This window comes from Castor canadensis, chromosome 1 (genome assembly GCF_047511655.1).
Source record: "Castor canadensis chromosome 1, mCasCan1.hap1v2, whole genome shotgun sequence".
Taxonomy (NCBI): domain Eukaryota; kingdom Metazoa; phylum Chordata; class Mammalia; order Rodentia; family Castoridae; genus Castor; species Castor canadensis.
This window is the reverse complement of record NC_133386.1, coordinates 20,903,528-20,924,109: the sequence shown is the minus strand read 5'-3', so window position 1 is coordinate 20,924,109 and position 20,582 is coordinate 20,903,528. Positions and strand designations below refer to the sequence as shown.

General features: G+C 41.4%; 1 protein-coding gene across 6 annotated transcripts in view; it reads left to right on the top strand.

Moving 5' to 3' along the window:
* The window catches only part of Utrn (utrophin), a 521,188-nt gene that overhangs the window by 83,231 nt on the left and 417,375 nt on the right, over positions 1 to 20,582 (top strand). For 2 of the 6 annotated variants that reach the window (XM_074072728.1, XM_074072698.1), the window contains exon 1: positions 8,329 to 9,461. The exons of the other annotated variants lie outside the window; for them this stretch is intronic. In XM_074072728.1, coding sequence (XP_073928829.1) covers positions 9,359 to 9,461 — 103 coding nt within the window. In that variant the 5' untranslated portion in view covers positions 8,329 to 9,358. Of the gene's footprint in view, positions 1 to 8,328; positions 9,462 to 20,582 lie in introns of those variants that run through there. 6 annotated transcript variants of the gene reach the window in all.

The following is a 20,582-nucleotide window of genomic DNA, read 5'->3' as shown; positions in this document are numbered from 1 at the left end:
AATTTTTTACTTACCTGTTTGTTTTCATCCACCATTCATCCAGTAAGTATTATTTATTGCCCAACTGCGATGTGCCAGGTAGGCACTAGGCTGATCTCTGAGCATTAAAAAATGTTGCATGGTGACCAATGCTTTAGCTATTTTTAGAAGAAGGTTAGTTATGTGAAAGAAGTTCCATGTCAGCAGAGAAATACTTTGTGGTCTGTTGGTAACTTTTTTTTTTTTTTTTTAAACAAAATTGTTCCTGGCTGGAGAATATGACAGTTTGCACATCTGCCATCCTCGCCTAGTGCTGGCTTTCTGTGCTTGGCCCCCTGTTGCCTGTGGAGAGCTTTCATTTCACCGGAACACTGCACCTGTTGCTGGCTATTCTTGCATATGAAATCCAGAACCTCGAGTCACTTCCTTCATTTCCTCCATCTCCCCCCACCTTTCCGGTGTGTGTGTGGTGGGGGTGAAGGTCAGATTAGTAACTCCTGCAGAGAGTAGCCACCTTCTTCCTTCTGGGCTGTGATCTCAGGAATGGTAGCATTGGCTCCCTTTGTCCTCTGTCACTGAAAGACACACCTGCACAGTCTCAAGAGTCTGGCATGTGTTTGTGCCAGTTTGAGACTGGCGTGGAGTGGCACAGGCTTTCAGCAGCTGCTGCTGTTACCTGAGACCTGAAGCCTTTCTGCTGTTGAGGAACATGTATTTCTTCTTGGCGTCATAGGATTTTTGGCTGCAACTCTGAGGAAGAGGAAGTGTTGTATGGTATCATTTACTTTCATAAAAATAACTTTGAGCTCTCTGGGTTTCACGTGGGACCAGGCACTGTTTTTCAAGCCAGGACACAGTGACTTCACAGGGCACAGGATCCTGCAGAGGGAAAGGCTGCTGGACTGGGACCCGGAGCTGAGGTTCAGGCCACTCATGGCATGAGTTTGGTGTTTTCCTTGGTGCTATGATACCTCATTTTTGCAGCTGAGCCCTGAAATCCTGACACAGCTTAACTTGTAAGCAGGTTGCAGTCATCAGTGAAAATCGATGCAAAAGAACTGTGAAGGTCTGAGGTCTCTAGAAGTGAATACTGACCAAATTACACACCGAGGACCAAACAGGAACATGAGTGGTCCCAGACCTCTGCTGAACTGGCAGCCAACAGGAAGTTATTCAAGCTTAACATTCCGACTTTAAAACCTACCTTGCATATTTGCTGTGTGTATACATTTATAGATAGATTTACTCCTGGGCATTCCCTGGAAGAGAAAACTTTTATGGAAATGGAGCTTTCCGAATGAAACTTAAATGGTTCCAACTTGCAAGCTGGGAACTGGCTTGCAGAGTAGGGGGTGGGAAGATGGTGGGGAGGGGCTGTCCTGAAATAAGAGGGTCCTGCTCTGTTTTTGCCTTGTTTCTGGATCCCGTTGACATTCTGACATTGTTGCTGTGCTCCTTGCTCCCATCTGCCTCCCTTTTTCTGACTCCTGGGAACATTATCATCATAGGCTGGCTTGTTGTTTCTTGCTCTCTGCAGGGCTCCTTCCCACCTGTTTACTCAGCCTCTGGCCTCTACTTCCCCCCTTTGCAGGTGCTGGCCTGTGGCAGTGCTTGAACCTGACACCTGAGGTAATGATACAGCAAGTGCCTCAATACTCCATTCTATAGCACCTGTCTTTACTGCTGCAAAGGTGGAACAGAATAGGCGTCTGGTGAACCTGTCAGCCAGCTGATTGGCTCACCCCAGTGTACCCCCCGAACCCCTCTACCCCTCAGGAACTGTCACTGAGTCTCATCCTCTGGAGTGATAACCACTACTGCCTTCTCTAGTCCTCACTGGGTTGCCTCTAGGGACCTTTCTAAGGGAATCCTGGAGCTGATGTCAATTTCTCCTCGTTACTTCCTTAGAGTCAGTTTTGGGTCCTTCACTTTCTTCCCTCTCTCAGCCCTAAGTTGTCACAAGTGAAGAGATGTCACATGAGAGTCTGGCTAGGAGTGCTCATGATTGTACAAGGCTGTCTTTGTTTGCTACCAGCTGCAGGCTGGATCTACAGGTGACTCACATGCGGCCATGCCTGTATCTTCTGAAGGGCCCACACGCTCAGATTTGGATGAGAAAAGAAAGAGTCTTATGATCAGGGTTGAGTGGCAGACACAGGTCTGTTTGTGAAGGTAGGGCCTAGTAGAAGACAGGTTGCAGAAAGGGATGATCTTGTGTCATGGAGGGGAAAGCTGTTGTGTGGGACCTTAGAGCCAGACTCTAGCATCTCTACAGGTAAGCTGAGTGACAGCAAACAGTGGCCAGGACCTGGTGAATCAGCAGGCATTGAGAGACAGGCAGTGGTAGAGAGTGGTAGAGATTGTCACTGCAGGTGCCTAAGGGACATAGTGTTGTGTTGACAAAGTTGTGTGTGTCGTAGGCTGTTGGGCCTCACAAGACACTTGGGCATTTCTCCTACCAGATCTTATTGCTAAAGTCAAAGAAAAATCTCCCAGCATCTCTCCATGCCTTGCCATGAAGCTTGAAAGTTGAGAACTCTCTAGAAACTGGAGTTTTCTTCATAATGCCAACAAATGCACTTCATGAAAACTCACTCACTATCCTTTGTGCCACAACCTGCAGGTTGCTCACAAATTTATAAAAAAGCAGAACATGTTGACAATTCAGAAAAATCACCTACTCTTAAAAAATATTTTCAAATTCCTCTTTCTTTCTTAGTATGTATTGTTTTATTTATGTCTTTTGCTTTCTCCTTAAGTAACTGTTGCCTCTCTGGCATGATCTTTCTCCCTGCCCCTAGCATGAGATGTTTGCAGCTGGAGTGGCCACTGTGGGTCCCCTGCCTTAATCCGTTAGCCATGAGGGGCTCCTTGCAGAGCCCGGGTCCTCTCTTGGCACCCAGGTAGTGTTGGCCTGGTCTGCTGCAAACACTGGGTGCCCCATCCTACTGGGTTCCAAAACCGAACTGCCAGTGAGAAACGTGTACACACACACACACACACACACACAGTGCCACTGTGCTGTGAGAGGAGGGCTCCTCTGTGTGAGAACCTCAAGTTCCCCCTTAAGCCGTTCCTCACCTCTCTTGGTGGAGGGAGAGCTGTTTATATCGCTGCGCCTCCCCCTCATTGAGGGATTTGGTGGGATCCTGTGTAACTGTCACTGTCCTTACTTTCATGCCCCTTTCCTGAGGACATTGTGAGAAACATTGTCATTTAGTCCTGAAACACGATCTAGGAATTTTCCTTTTAATTTATTTTTCCAAGTAAGTGTCTTTGCCAACAGAAAGTAAAACTAATTCTTAATATAATCTCCTGCTTTGGTTGGGGAGTTCCTTCAAGTATATGACTGAGATCTGCCTCTGTGTGGTTGGGGATAATTTCTTAGCTTTTTGATGGTGGGGACATAGACGTGACTTTCTCTAACAATTTTGTTGATGCTAATGTCACTCAAGTCCGTTAGTTTACTAATATGGAAAGAAAGACGTGATTTTAGATTTTATTTATATCTTAGTGCTTTGGAAAAATAATCTCATGAGAAATCACTCAGCCCATTAAATAGCATCCTTCACATTGCTTTTTTGGGTTTGCTTATTTTTTAAGAAAGTTTTTCCTGGCTTTGGCTTTTTATAATTTTTTTTAACCAGACCAGTAGTAATGAAAGTATTCTTGCACATGTGTTGTTATAACCATGTGAAAAATTCTCTTCATGTTAACATATGGGATTCTGTTAATAAACTTTATTGTGATCAGAACCAAGGTAGAATCTCCTAGCTAGACAAGAATGCATTAAAAAAATCCTAGAATGTTCTTTGAGTATTGGAAAAGGTGTAGTCAGCCTGCTTATCATTGTTACTTGACCCAATGGGTCAAACATAATCAAAAAAAATAACATCCGTAGTGGACATGTAAAGACATTATTTTCCTGTCATTACTCCCTGAATAAGACAGGATAAACTCTATTAAATATCATTTACATCATAATAGGTATTATAAATAATCTAGAGGTGATTTAAAGTATATATGAGGACATATGGATGTTATATATGAATGTTATATCATTTAATATCAGGAATTGAGCTTCTGTGGATTCTGATTTCTGCAGGGGTCCTGGAACCAGTTCCCCACAGATTCTGAAGGAGGGCTGTGTTCTAAACAGAATTACTCTGATAAAATATTAAAGGGACTTAGTTAGACTTCGGGAGTCTTGGGGACAGGTTGCCTTTCTCACATTTGCATTCTTCTTCAGTGTAATGGACATAGCTGGCAGGATTGGCCAGGGGACTTGGTTGAGATTGTGTGTGGGGGAGGGCACACGACTCTGGTGAAGATTAGACTCCATCCTCACATGGAAAACATTTAAGGACTTTGGAGTTAGGGCAGTGCAGGTGTTTTAGAAAGGTCACAGTGTGACTCTGTGGGAGGGTGAATTGGACTTCTTGGGTTGATTCACAAATCTGCAGTTATGATCCAAAAAGAGCTCTGACACCCAAAAGTATTTTCTTTTTAATTCATTTGACAGTTGAACCTGAGCTTGACCTTAACTTATTTGGCACGAAGTCTGACCTGAACTTTTGGGATTTAAAAAAAATTCCTTTCTGAGATCCTGTTCACCAGTCATAAAACATATTTGCTGCACAGCCACTCATGTGTTTAGCTTGGGATCTTGCTGCTTTTTGTTTTTAATGTAAGATATGATTTGTGCTGTATATTTTCTCTCAAGTGGGAAGAATTCTGATTTGGCAACGCTTTGGCTAGAGCATGGGATAAGAGTTGTGAAACTCTGTGTGACCTATCTCTACAGGACAAGGTTAGTAAGACTGACAGATAAAGAACCCAGGAGGAGGACTTTCTAGCCTGGAAGACGCAGAGGTTAATGATGACACTACCTCATTAACATGCAGGGAAGCAGAACTTTGTGTTGGGATCAGAAGCATTCGCTAGATATGGCATGACTTAGTGAATAGGCTGTATCTTGGGTTTTCCTGTGTTGCTTGTATGTGGGAGCTTAGATTGAATCTTGGACCAGAAAGAGGAGACAGCTGGAGAACTGTGTGTCAGATCTGTAGATTAGCTTATGCTATTCATCGACGTGAATTCTCTGGTTTCAATTATTCTCTGGTTAAAATGGTCACATTTGGGGAAGCTGGATGAAGGAAATAAGAGAATTCTGTGTACTATTTTTATAACTTCTTTTATAAGTCTAAGATTATTTTAAGATAGATATGCAGAGAAATGAGAAAAAATTTGGCCCTTAGAGAATGGTATCATCCATGTTGCTTTTAAATAGAGAATATCTGTTAGCAGAAGTTTGGTTTTCTTAGAGAATTTGAATTCTAAAAATGCAAGTCAAGTAAAAATTCCAAGTCAGGTTTCCACCCCCTTCCCAACTTTTTTTTTAAACCGATCTCATTTATATCATAGATTAATTTAACATTTTCTGCGTTGAGAATTAAGTTTGGCTCCGCTTAAGCACATGTAAAGAAGAATCAACAAATGAAGCCAGTGTTGTCCAGAGTTCACAAGAAGTGCCAGAACTTTCTTGCATTTACCCTCCCTGGTGTTGGAAGGTGTGGCTTGGCTCTAGCTCTTGTCTTTTGCTCTGCGTGATTAAGTGTAGGTTCATTACTTTGGACTGACAGTTCTAATTTGATGTTCAAAGCCAAGAGGGTTTGTAGCTAACAGGAAGAATGAACATGTGCACCTCTTATGGCTAATTCAGATGGTCTGGACTGGGCAGTGCTGAGCTACTGGGCATGTCTTTTTCCCCGTGGAGAAAGGTAGTCTCCATGCCTTTACTTCCCTCTCTCACTTCTACACCACCTCTTGTATTCGACCTATTTGTTTGGTATTTCTCTTTCTACTCCTATCTTTTCCTTTTGAAGAGGGTGAACCTAGGCTGGCAACCAGTTGGAATTATAATAGAGGTAGTAGTATATACAAAATTTGATTACTGCTGTCAATACTAGATTGAATAAGAAAGTACAAACTCTAGACAGATACTTGCAACATAAATGGTGTATTGATTTCCCAAGAACTAGAAACAAGGCCACTGTAATCTAGCAGAAGAACAGGGCTATGAAAAGCGGTCTGACATTATGGAGGAATTTTAAAAAGGGCTTCCATTTAGATATTTTTAGAAGAACCTTGAGATAACTTTTGGTAACCTGATTTTCTTCCCTGGGCACGTGTTTGTTCAGCTAGTTAGAATATGGTTAAATAACAGGCATCTTTGCTCTTGAGCTATGAAGACATTTCCACTTAGCTTAATATGAATGTTTTAGAAATTTCCCACAATGGAAAGTTCTATTTGACATATGAAAGTTCAACGGTCAGTTTCATAGTCATCCATATGCCAAGAAATAAACACAACAATGGATTACATAGTGCAGCCTCGGGACATGGAAAGTTTTTTAGAAGATGGATGACTCATGTTATTAATCCATGCTACATGGCCTGAGGCCTTCTATTGTAAAAGAAAGAAAAAGGTTTTTATTTTTTTAAAGTTAATAGCCTTTTGGTATATTTTCTTTGTTATACTTTATGTAGAACTCTTTGTAGATTTTTTTTTTTGGGGGGAAGAGGTTTAAAAATTAGATCCTAAAATAGAATGTTTAAGGAAGGAGGGAATTAATATCCATGTACACAGATTTGTTCAACCAAGGTAAGGTTCAAAAAAGAAAAAAGATAATCCTTTTGGATTAGCGTTTTTGGGAATACTGACTATTTTTGTCCCTTTATCATGCTTTTGAGAGAGAACGGGTAATTGTCATTCATGTCTATGCCCTGACTTGTTATGCCCCATAACTGCATTCAGAAATTTTCAGATTCTCAATCTGAAATCACATCTGGCTTAAATTTCTTCCTAAAAACAATTATACCTACTTACTTAAAAAAGGCTGCTGTAATTGAGGTTATTTCTGTTTAAGAATATGTATACAGAAAGACAAGTACAAAAGACAGGTTTGTAAATGATTGAAATGTCACATTTACACTTAGAATTTCATTTTCTTACGAGATTTCAGAAGCAACCCTGTGGTGAGGACGAAGTGCCAGCTGCTTTAGCGACCTCTTACAGGAGACATAAGGCCAGCCATGGTCAATGGGCAGGCACATGCAAGACCAGGCCAGGAAAGTGCTGGAATTCAGGACCTGGCTTCCTTAGCATAGTGGCATTCTGATTGGCTGGGGACTATGCTTTCACGCTTGTTTTTGATTTGGAAGGTTTAGCTCTGCCTGTAGGCGTGGAGAATTTCAGGCTACTGATAAAAATTAGACTTTGATGCTCATCACGGAAATGCAAAGGAGATAATGAGTGACCACTTCATGCCTCCGAGGATGGCTGTCATGAAAGGATGGAAGACAACATGTGTTGGGGAGGGTGCAGGGAAGTTGGGGTGCTCATACACTGCTGGTGGGAGTGTAGAATGGTCCAGCCATTCTGGGGAGCTGCCTGACAGTTCATGAAAAGTTTAAGAAATCGAGTTACTATGTGACCTAGCAATTGTGTTCTGGCGATTTATGTGAGAAAATAAGTCTTTTCTGTCAAAGTGTATGTCGCCATTTGAATTGCCTGTATTTCTGGCTTCTTTGTCTGGATTCCTGCTGAGCCTCCTCTGCCCACGAGAACTGCCCACTATGCTGTGTGTCTCAACACCTTCCCCAAGTAGGTGAATAGAATTTCAGCTGGTTGAGAAGAGTGTGAACTTTTGATCTGGGCCAATCCAGCTCAAGAGGCAGGCTATTTGCTTCAGGGTTGTAAAGGGGGATGGATTGCCCTCCCTCATTTGTGCTGCTTTTGCCCACATTTGGGCAGAAGGAAAGTTTTGCATTGCTGAGATGATTTTTTGTTCCCCTGTCTTTAATTAGGGTATTCACTCGTAACAAAGAGAAATGAAAACATATGTCCACATAGAAATTCGCACGCAAAGCTTAATCCAGGGACTGATATGAAATAATCATGTTAGCCAGAAGGTGGAAACAATCCAAATGCCCATGAACTGATGAATGAGTAAGTAAAATATGGCTTATCCACGCAGTGGAATATCATTCAGCCATAAAAAATGAAATGCTGATACTTGCTACGATGTGGAATCTTGAAAACATGCTAAGTACAAGAAGCCAGATGCAAAAGAGTACGTATTGCATTAGATTTCCTTTATAGAAAATGTCCAGAACAGGCAAATCTCTGGAGACCAGAAGTAGATTTTAGTGACTGCCTTGGGCTGGGAGGTGGAGAGAAGTCATGGAGAGTGGCTGCTTTTGGGGTAATGAGAGGTTCTAAAATTGATTGTGAAGATGGTCGACTAACTCTAGGCGCATACTGGTAATCACTGAATTATGTACCATAACTAGGTCATTTGTCTACTGTGTGACTCGTTACCCAGTTTTGGCTCTGACCGTGCTGTGTAATCTGTGTCATTGTGCTTCTCACTGTGTCTCCTCAACACACCTAGGAGACAGGTGAGGTCACTCTCCCCTTTCACAGATTTGGACAATGAGGCTGAGCTAGATTCTTCTTTTTCTGTACCTTTTTTCTACACCAGCCGGTAGAAGGTGGAGTTATACCTTTCAATTTGAAATCGTGTACATCCTGACAGATACAGATTCTTTGAACTTTTTTGCAATAAGTAGAAAGTTTCTGTTTCAAAGCAGGAAAGAAAAGAATTAGCTAAAGACTGGTAAAGCAGGTGAGATAACAGGAATACATATTTCCCTTGCTTTTTGCATATGTGCGGACAGCATGTGCACAAATGTCAGCAAAAGAGAAAGGCAAATACCCAAAATAGAACAGTGGGGAAAATATGAGTCAAAAATGGTTGCTACCTAAGATGCTGTGTGGTTACGTTTATTTTTTTCCATAATAACAATTTCTAAGGGATTAGGAAGAAATCCTTGAGAGTTTGATTTCCCCAAGGTATGTCTGGATACTCTAGTGAAATAATAAGTTCAATTTATTGGTCCAAGTAGAGTTAATGTGTAACCAAAGATCAGTGCCACTGTACACTCAGGACAAACGCTTATGTGTATTCAGTGGGAAGGTGGGTGGAGTGCCCCTCACTAGATGCTGTCAAAACAGGAAGAAAAGTTATTATCTCTCTGTAGTAGGTCAGGAACATTCAGAGGCCCTTAGTTGTGACTATTTAAAAAAACAAAATGAAAAAGAAAAAAGCAAAACCCACCTCACAAGTTTTCAGTGAGTGCAAAGTGTAACTTCCTGTCTGGTGCTTAGGGGAGGGTGGGTTAGGCTTAGTCAGATCCTCTCGTGGGAAAAATAACAGCCACCAGAAGAAGCAGGACATCCCAGTGTGCAGTTCGCAGGCGGCCTTTGTTGCCCATTTCCCGCGGCGTTGGCCTCAGGTCCCAGCAGAAGTAGGTGATGAGCAGCTGGGTGGCCACCATGCTGCCCACGCTGCGCTGGAAGGAGTGCAGATTGGACTTGCCGGGGCACGCAGCCCTCCAGGCTTGCAGGCAATCGCCAGGTAAGCTTGTCAAGTTGGATGGCCAGGGAGGTGTTGCAGGGAGGACGGCAAGTGCGGGTAGCATTCCTCTCCCTCCCTGGACCTAACTCTTTAAGAAACAAAGCTGGCTGGTGACAGGCACGGTGGTCTGCTCTTCCTGACACCAGAAGTGGAGACCAGCTGTCTGCTGCACACGCTGTTCCGCAGGTGACAAGGTGCCAGAGTCATTGCTTCTTTGGAAAAAGCGCTAAAGAACCTTAATTTCTTCAAAGTTGTTTTGACAGTTTATTGGCATTTTGTGGTCCCAACGCAAAATCAAAAACAAAACCAAAACAGAACAACTTTCATCTCTGGTGTTGAATTTTTTTTTTTTTTCCTGAGACAGGATCTCACTGTGTATAGCCTAGACTGGCCTCCAGTTCATCATCCTCCCGTCTCAGCCTCCAGAGTGCTGGGATTATAGGCATGTGTCATGATGCCCGGCTTTGTGATGTTGAATATGGTAGACTTCATCCCATATTGTATTCCATTTACTTTGTCAGCTGAAAAGGCATTTTTCTTTTTAAAATATGTGGCTCAGAGCTGAGAAAGGGCAGAAGGAGACATTTGTATTCTGGGGAGCAATGTAAGCATTTTGCTTTTGGCCTATACTGAGCTTTATACGGGGTTGTTGGCCCTTCTCTTAGATTATCAGATCTTTCAGGCATCCATGTCTTGTTAAAGGGATGTACGTCTGTAATGGCCCTGTGAGTTTTCTGCGATAAACCCCATGTGATGTGTTTGTTAGACTATATTTCCCATGAATGAGTATTGAATATGGAAACACTTTTAGGCTACTTAGAGTCTTAAAAATTTGTTTATCCTCCCTTTGCAATTGCTCTTTCCTTCTCTGTGTTTTCCTTCTTAGCTTCATGGGATTGAGATGCTAAGTGCTTTTTGTCCTATCTGCTGTACAGAGCACATTTGAAACTCAAATCAATGGGCAGTCTGTATCCTTAGTGAGTTTGGTTTCTTGGCCAGGTGTCATAGGGTGTCAGTGTGACACCGCTGTCTGCATTGGCTCTTTGCTGTCTTACTGAATGATTTTGTGGTCCCAGCACAAAATGAAAGAACCTTTCAGGGATCTGATATGAAACCCCATGCATAGAAGCAGCCATTATAGTGCTGTAGCCTCCCTAAAATTTTTGTGGGTCCTCCTTCTTTCTCTGGAGTGAATAGTCTCTGTGGTTGGCTAGTCTTTGGTTTACTGTTTTGCTTCAGAGGGTCTGGGGTAGCTATAACTCAAATCAGAGGACACTGAGAAGAACGCCCTTTAAACAGTAAGCAAATTAAATGAGTAGACTCTAGCTTTAAAGGCATCTAAATGCTCTACTGGTTGAGTTCTGGTCTATTTAGACAGCATTCTTTCCTGCCCTCTGACCAGTCAAAAAGCTTTAGGAAAATAGAAAGCATTTTTTTTTTAAATAAAAATATTTCAGGGATGTTATTTTAATAAAAAATAGAAAGCCAATGTGTACATGACTTCAAATTTCAAGAGGACCTCCATTTCCCTTCATCTGTTGTTAGTGAATTTTTGCTTGTTTTTGTAGTGTAGATTTCTTTTTCTTTCTTATCTTTTACTTTTTTAATTTTGGCTTATTTGTTTTGCTTTTTGGACACAAGGTATTGCTGGATAGCCTGGCTGGCCTTGGACTCTCTGGATCCTCATGCCTCAGCCTCCTTTGTGCTGAGATTACAGGCATGTGCTACCCTGTCTGGCTCATAGTGTAAATTTCTTTAGTGATCTTGTTAGTAGTAAAGATGTTAAATTTAATGTTAAAAGAAACGTTTTCACTGAATATTAATATTCTAACAGAGGGAAACTAATGTTTAAAAAAACGTTGAAGATGTGAAATAAAACAATTATTTGGAGGCATTCCAGGGCATCCAGGCCTGTATTAATGAGGAGCTGATTTATTTCCCCAGTTCAGGAAAACACTTCTGGCTGATCTTGCCACATTTCCTGCTTTCTTGTTGGCTCACAGGACTCCGTGTCCGTGTCGTTGCTTCCCTTTTAGATGGATGGATTAGATGAGTCACCTCAGCTGACCATTAGAACCCCCATCCCAGATCTGGATGTAGTTGGACTGAGGCCTTGACTTTGAAACTTTTCAAAAGCCATCTAAGGGTGTCCACTGTGGCGCCATGGTAAAGGGACACAGGACAGTATTATTCACCCCCCATTGGCCTGACAGTTCCACATTAGAGGGACAAGAAGGAGGCTATTTTTCTCACTGTGCACCTGACAGTCAGGAAAGGCTTAACATCTGCCATGGGATGAATGAATGACTTCTGGGGCAGCAGGAGGGCTGGACAGACATTAGCTTCCAGGTGTGCTGCTGTCAGGGTGTGGGGTGCTAGGCTGAGCGTCTGTGGGCACCTGGGAAGCTCTAGGACAAGGTCAACAGAACAAGTGGCTCATTAGGGCTCATCATGGTGACCTCCTGAGAGGTAAGGCAGGGTGAGAACTTAGGAAACCAGATTTTCATCTTGGTGTGTGTATATGTGTGAGTGTGTGATGGTGGAGGCGGGGCTCTTTGTGGACACTGCCAGGAGTCCTCCTGAGCCATGGCTTGTTCTTAAGGCACTCCAGTCACACCTCAGGAGGTATAGGACAACTCTGGGTTGTTGAGTCTTCTGTAAAAAATTTTATATTCATTCACGTATTGAGTCAACATTTAGGCCTCTGGTTCGGGACCCTGTCCAGGGAGGCGCTGAGGGTATAAAATGGGGGTGGTGGCTCTTCCCGGGAGGGGTAGGGGCCTGCAGGTCTGGAGGGGGCCAAAGAGAAGGAATGTGTCACTTTTGCCTTGTGTGTGGGCTGCCTGAGCCACCAGGTGACTGATCCGAGTAGGGGCACAGAGTTCAGAGTGCAATGAGGCTTCTCTGTAGAAGTGCTTTCTGAGGACTTGGGGATTCTTTTAGCTGACCTTGATGTTTAAAGAGAAATGAGTGGGGGTTCGGAAGACCAGATCAAATATAAATTTCAGAGATGTGCGAATGAGAGTTACTAAATTGGGAGAAGAAAAAAAGAGGGAGTGACTTGTTTGAAACAAAAGAGTTTGGGGGTCATTAACATGATACAGAGCCCTTCTTTAAGGAAGGGGACCTGGCACCCTAGTCCTGGCCTTCAGCAACCCCTGCCATCGATGGAGTGAGCGTCTGACCCTCCAAGACCAGGTCTGTCAACGAATAGGCTTCCCTGGGGACCATGGTTGGAGTTTATGATGTAACCCATTTTAAAGCACTTTGCAAGCTATAGTAATAACTCCAGATAAATGAAAGAATAAGGTTCTGTAAAATTATAAAAGCCTAGTCAGTTGATAATGGGCTTGGACTGCTATTTAGAATCCAGGAATAGGACAGTCAGACTTTATATTCATGATGGCACTTAAAAGCTATTTCAGCTGAAGTTGCACACGCCATCATCCTTTCAGTGTATTTTGCCTTGACGTTGCTTGAAAGGTGTTCACATATGGGTCCTGGGTCTCTTCCTCTCTGACCCCCTGCTTGGAGGGCGCCAGGTGCTTCCTCTTTTAACCGTTAGCAAATTCAGGATTTGGTCAGAAAGCCTTTGAGAAGTAGATAGGGTCTGGGCTCTGTGGCTCCCTCACTCCTGCCCCGATATTTTGACCTTAATTTGAACGGTTCAGTGAACTGGCAACTCAAGTAGTTCTTTTCCTACTGCACTGGATGTCCATTGTTTGGCAGAGGAAGATGAGTCACAGCCCAGTTCTACCATTGTGCAAAGTGAAATTTTAGGCCAGGGCTAGAGGAGAACAGGTCAGACTTGCAGTGTAAACCAGAATAATCGAAATGTGGATTGTGAGCTGTGCAGGCATGAGTGGGATGGTAGCTGTGGAATTGCTCTCATGTTAAAGGACAATTTTATTACAACAAGTTTTTGACCTCCAAATCTAATTTTTATTTGTGCTTCCAATATATCTTTAAAAATACCTTAACTAATCAGACTCCTTATTTAAGAAAAAATTCTAAGCAGAATGAAAATTATAAAAATAGAAAATTGTCATTCCTTCTTTTTCTTCCATCCCATAGCCATGATTAGTAGTTTTGTTTGTCCTGTTACAGTTTTTCTATGAATATACAATATAAAGTGTTATGTCTTTAGTTTCCACAAATACAATTTTTCTTTTTGACCAAAATTGAAACCATTTTGTTAGTGGTGTCCCATTAAAAAGGAAAAAAACGCCCACTAAAAATACCTATGTATACATATTTTTAGCTCACTGGGCTAAATGTTGGAGCAGATATGCTTTTACTAAATCACTATCTTCAAAGGATAGAAAGAGGAAAAGTGGTAGATTAATGTCTTCTGTAAAATCATGTGAAATTGAACTTTTCTGTAGATGTTTACTAGCTCTTTGGACAAATTTTTCAATGAATTGCCTTTTTGCACATTGGCCACTTCTGTTGTTTGGGTTTCTGACTTTTAAACTCTTAATGACTCAAAATGAATATTTTCAGTTGGTTGATTTTGAATGACTTTATTGAATTTCTTTTGAGTTTTAGGTGGTTAACTTCAAGCCTAAAAGTTAGACATTATTTCCAGCTCTCTGGGATGAAGGTTTGAGTCTAGGAACTTAGATTGCACATATTCTCTTTTTCTTTTGGCTACTGTGGGAGTTGTCATCAATGCAAATGGAGCTGAGACTAGTAATTATTTATGTGCCCTTACTATTTTATTACATTTTCATACACTGATAAATTAAGTTCATGTGGATGGTAAACCCAAAATTACTTAGAGAAAAATCCATTTTCTATATATTTTATGGAAATCTGGAGTTAGCAGAAAGAGGCTGTGGAATTAGACTTAATAATGCTAGCCATGCTGTGCCTGATGAGCCTTTGTTTTCTGACATTCAGAGTGGAGGTCATCGGGCCCATGTTACTTTTTAAAGGTACATGTTGGCGGGGGAAAGGGAAGGGGTTGGGGGGGGCGAGAAATGACCCAAACATTGTATGCACATATGAATAAAAGAAAAAAACAAGGTATATGTAAAATTTCTTGTCTACAATGTGGCCAGATTGAGGGAAGGATTGTAATAAATGGTGACTCTTTATGAGAGTAGAGCCTTTCAATCTAATACAGATTAAAAAAAACCCTAATTTAAGATGAAGATTAAACATTAGTTTAAATAGGCTGCATATGTATCTTTATACTGAATATTTATTAATTTGTCCTCATCTTTCATTCCGGATCTGCTTGTGACTTTTCACATCAAAGCTCAAGGCTGTCATTCTAGCCTGGGCTCCTTTGACCACAGCTCCTCTACATGGCAGGAAACAGCAGGCAGTACAGGACAGCAAATGGCCTGCAGTTGCTTGGAGGATATGTTGGTGGCAGGGTGCCCAAATGTTTTGCTGGTTTCAAAGATCACTGTCATTTGTTCAGAAAGACCTTTATTGTTTTCAAGCAAGCAAGGCAAGTAGAGAGAGGGTGTGCAGCCTCCGCTGTAGTTCTGTGCTAGACGACCTGTTTGCCTCTTATAGAAAAAGTCTTATTTGGCCTGCAGAGGGTTATTTCTCTGAATAGAGGAGAACTGCCATGGTAGTCTGGAAACATGAGAAATGTCAGTTGGGTGTTGCTGATTCAGATCCCTGAGAGGCCTCCAGGTACTCAGAGAGTGGCACCTCACTCATTCGTCCAGGTCATTTACACAGCTTCAGTGGACCTCATCAGATGGTGATCGCTTGACCCTTGGGGAGAAGCACCTCCTCTTGTCTCACCTGCTCTGACCCTTTCCTCCTGGCACAGGCAGCCCCTTGCAGAGAACTTTTGCCAGGGTTATTCTCCAGGCTTCTGACCTGGCCTATTTTCTCTTTGACTTCTGGATTGCATGCCTTAGCTTCTGCTTGCCCTCATGGCAGTGACCCCCTTTCTGGTGTTAGTAGCTCCTGGATTGTGTTTTACAGAAGAAACTTATTCCCCTAGCAGACTCACTTTCTTTTGATATAATTCAACCCACCCATGCAACTGAGCGTCTACCAGTACTCTTAGAACTGTTTAGTTAGTTGCTAGTTCTTATTATCTAACTCTGAGTAGCTGGAGTTGCACAGGAAAAGTAGTCTTTTTTCTTGTGTGTGTGTGTGTGTGTGTGTGTGTATGTGTGACAGTGGCTCAAGGAACATTTAGGAATAGAGGAGAAAAAAATCTTGAACTAGAAGTAACTATGGTCACACTCAATTTTTGCTCACATGCATTAAAAATCATGATATATTTCATAGCATGGGATTTTTGAACTGGGAGTTTGTGGGTGTTTGGCAAGTGAGCTAAGAAAATAATACTCATTTCCTTTTCATGTGTTTTTGGACCCTTCTTATCTGTCCACCTCCTGCCTAGCCAGTTCTCATGCTCTTACAAGGAGAATTTTATGTCTAATGGTGAGAATTTATTTTGTGGCTAAATGAAGGGTACATTATTTAGCAAATCCCTTTAGATTGCATTCTGTGGAGTCACGGAATGTGTGGCTAGACTTTCTGCTGCAAAATTTCTGTGAGCATTAAAATCTAAAATAAAAAAGAAAGTGTTGAAGGTAACTCTGCATCTTGACTACTGAAATAAACAATTGACATTCGCTTCCCATAATTTGGAAGACATTCAGTCAGTAGTATTTGCCTGCTGTTTTATGGTGACTAATTCTCAGCAGATTGGGTTTGTATTGAGAAGAATGTAAGCATTGATTTCTCTGGAAGTATTTAAAATTTCTATGCTTCTTGAGTAGCGCCCAGTTTTCTATCAACCTCACCTGTGCTACACATGCGTAAGAATTAGAAGTAAGAAAATGAACGATTCAGTGAAATTTATTTAGTACCTGCTGTTTCCTGGGCTTGTGGTAGTTAGTAGAAGTGTAGGCGGGTTTTAAAACTGCTTTTAAATTTATGATTCTACGTCCCAGTGGCCCGGGGCCCCTCTGTATGCTTCTAGAAGGTGCACAGAGCTTAAGATGGACCTTTGTCCCCTGAGTGTGCAGTGCAGACACATCAGCAAAGTGCCTTAGGCTCTCATTCTGTAATTTTTCTTATTTCACACTTGGGCATCAGTTTCTGGATCTAGGATAGTAAATTAGAAAGGCAGTGGGTGTGAGTGCTGCTAAAATTGACATCCTGATAGTAATGAGATGTGCCTGCCAACAAGCTGATTGCAGAAAATATGAAAAAATACAAAAAATATGAAAAAGTGGCAAAGCTAGGCAACCTGGGCTAACAGAGCACTTTATTTTGCTACTCAGGTATGCTAAAATTGGAAAAATAATTAGCCTGTGCAAAAGCTCTTCACTGAAGTGAGTATGCAAGTTAAGGGAGGCAGATTGGGATTTCTGGGCTATAGCATTCAATCAGGCTCTAGAATCCTGTTTTCGTATTTTGTCTGACACAACTGCATTAAAGCAAAGCCCCTTTCTCTGGCTCTGGAGTGGCCTGAGTTTGGCTCATCTGTGCTGCTGGCTTCCAGCTGTGTGGATTGATGCTTTGGAATCAGTGTGCAGTGACTTTGAGAAGCCCTGTCTAGGTGCTTGACAGGGAGCAGCTGGAAGCAGGGCGTGTCCTCATGTCATTCTGCTCTCAGATCGTCAACATTTGCTCTTCTGGTGGTCAAGGACACCTTGTTCAAGAATTCTTTCCTGTCCTCCAAGTACAGGTGTCCTTCTTCTCTGATTTCATAGGTTCCCCCTGGGATCAAATGCAGTGATTCCTATATGTGTTATGACAGATGTTATCGGTCAGTGTTTTTGGAAGCCCGCTTCTATCTTTGCCAAGCTTCTATCTTTCCACAGCCTGGAAGCTTGCTTTGGACAATGAGCTTGAAGACAGTCCTGTTCTTACTTGTCTTTGAGTTCTCGGAACTATCTCAACTCCTGGCGCATTTTGGTTGCCCAGAATTTTTTTTGGTCAGTAAGTGAGATAAAATTGCAATCAGAAATTTGTGGAAACAGGCATGCCTGAGGAATCCAGCCCTACAATCAAACACCACCTGTATGATTCCACGCCATTTTTCCTCATTGTTTTGTTTTACAAGTCAACAGGATATGAAAGTGAATAATATAGACATACCCAGAACTAGCTCTGGTATGTCCAAACTGAGAAAATATACCTTAATTTTATTATTTGTAATTTTTTGGAAATAAACCTTCATTTTAGAACAGTTTTACATTTAGAGAAAAGTTGTATGGTCCAAAGAGTTGTGGTATTGCCCTGTGCTCGGTCTTCTGCCTCTCCCCGCAATGGCGTATTGCTGTTACATTTGCCCCAACAAGCAAACAAACGTTGACATATCATTATTCATAAAGTTATTATTAATACTAACTCAAAGGCTTCCTTAAGAGTTGCTATTAAAATCTTACAGATTTATAGATGAAATATTTTATAGCATGTATTAAGTTCTGCATTTGAATTCGTTTGGGGTGAGTTCAAACTGAAAACTTTTGAGTTCTTCCAGGCAGCCATGGTTTCAAATATACCCACAAAGCTAGTAGGTCAAGACTTAATGATAATTAGATAAGGTAATATTTTCAATGTCATTTGCCTTTCAGAACCTGGAAAAGGGCAAGGTGTTTTCAAAGGCTAACTTTGGCCAGTCTATTTAAAGTACTCCATATTGATGGAAATAATTCTTATTGACACCTCAAGTTTCATTAGACATATATTTGTTTTAATCTATAGGATGAGGGTACTACTCAAAATGTTTCATAGCTATGGCACAGGCAGTAACCAATCAGACCGAATACCAAATAATCACGAGGAGTGACGCGGTGAGTGGAGGTCCTATTCATGTGTAGGACACCATAAAAATGTCTCCAGACATTGGACAAATGTCTCCCAGCTGAGGACCTTGGATATGAAGCAGTTAGAACAGCCTGCCACTATGGTAGTAAGTGCTATACAAATATTTCTATTATTATTATTCTTGGAATTGTTCATTTCAGTTACTTATTTCTGATGTTTTAAGCATACAAGTTAGAAGACACATCAGGATTTCTTTACACAGTGAATCACCACATGTATTAAAAATAAGTTTACAGTTTTGATGAAAAGGTTGCATTTTGAAGATTTAGTCAGAATTTGTTGGAGATATACACCATATGGTAGAAATGTAAGGAAGGTAAGGTCTGTTCCCAGGTTAGGTTTGTCCTTCCCCTGCCATCTTCCCTTTTGTCACTGCAGCTGTTCAAACAGGAGACTGTTGGGAGGATGCATAGGTGTGGAATTTGGAGCCAGATGTTTGGGTCTCTGTCCAGCCTTCCCTGAGTCGTCTACTTTTTGTTCCTCATGGCTCAGTGTGTACTTTAGCTCATGCCAAATCCCCCTCATTTCCCCATGATGATATGTTATTAGTCTCCTGATCCCTGTTATTTGTTAAGTTAATCTGCGCTTCAGGGATCTGGGAAGATCACAGCATTTTGTTTTCTGTGACTTCATTTTGTAATATATGCTCTGGGTAGGTGAGACTCTCCTGGAGATGTTGAAGCCCAACAATTTAATATCTCCAAATAGTGTTTTATATTTAGCTTTCCTGACCTGTGTAGTGGGCTAGAGAGAGATGCTTCAGTTGTTTAAACAGTCCTTCTGCTATGGCATTTAATATATCCATCTTCCTATTATCAGAATGAACTTTCAAATCCATGGAACCAGTGGTATGTGAGGACCAGATGAGGACCCCATGTCAGAATCTTTGGCTTCAGGACTTGTTCCTATGGAAACTTCCACAACTTTACTTTGGTTTTTCTTCCTTTGAATTTACTTGGCTGTTTTTAGCAAATATTTACTTGCCAATATTGGTTGATTATAAAAATAATTCCTTAACATGAGATCCTGTTAATTAAGTTATGATTGTTTATTCAGACAAATTAGTAAATTTACTTCAAAAGCCAGGTTTTCCATCCACATGGCAGATGGGATCCGTTCCTTGATACAGGCATGGAGGAAGAGGGATAGGGGCCAGCCCTTGCACTCTCATCTTGTCCCCAAGGGCACTTATAGTATTTCGATTCAAACACTTGGTCTTTGGACCTGAATTGCAATTCTGATCTTTCTACTTATTAGCTTTATAATGCTGGGCAAATCGCTTTATTTTCAGTATCTGTGACCTCTGTTGAAAAATGTGGATAATAAAAGCACCTACCCCATGTAGATATTATGGGGATAGGCTACTTACTAATTTATGTAGGAAGCAGTCCCAACGTGTCGCTACTGAGAGCACCAATAATAACGCTACACCTACAACTATTATTGCTATTAATTTCAGCTACTGTTAACAGAACTGCTAATATGAGTCAGGTTTGGCAGAATTGAGATTTAATTTGTCTGTTCTCTGTGGGTGATAGTGAGCTGTGAAATAACTGAAGGATAGAAAGAGGTAGATCTAGAATCCAAATTATTTAGCTTTACCCTGAATAATATTATCACTTCAGAATTTAAAGCACTAACATTTCAGGTGATTTCGTGAACATTTTTATTCTTAATTTCTTCATATTAACTTCTTCCGAGTCTATCAGCTCTGTGTTGTTAAATAAAGATACTTTAGATTGGGTTTGGTGGTGCATATTTGTAATCCTAGCACTCGGGAGGCTGAGGCAGGAGGATGTCGAGTTCAAGGCCAACCTGGGCTACATAGTGAGAACTTGTTTCAAAAAGAAAATTGGGCTGGGCACTGGTGACTCATGTCTATAATCCTAGCTACTCAGGAGGCAGAGATCAGGAGGATTGTGGTTTGAAGCCAGTCTGAGCAAATAGTTCACAAGACCCTATCTGGAAAAACCCTTCACAAAAATGGGCTGGTGGAGTGCCTCAAGGTGAAGGCCCTGAGTTCAAACAAACCCCTGTACCACAGAAAAAAGAAAGAAAGAAAGAAAAGAAAATTGGTAGTCTTATACCATTATTGAATGTTTTTTCCTTTTAAAAATCATAGTAATATAAAAAATACTAGAAAAGAAAAAAAATCCATTCTCTTCTATCATCTTAACTAAATACTAGCTTTTATTTCTTACTTGTTTATTTGTTTTGTAGGGAGGAGATAGGGTTCTTTCCTTTTTTTATGTGGTACTGGGGTTTGAGCTCAGGGCCTCCTGCTTGCTAGGTGGGAGCTCT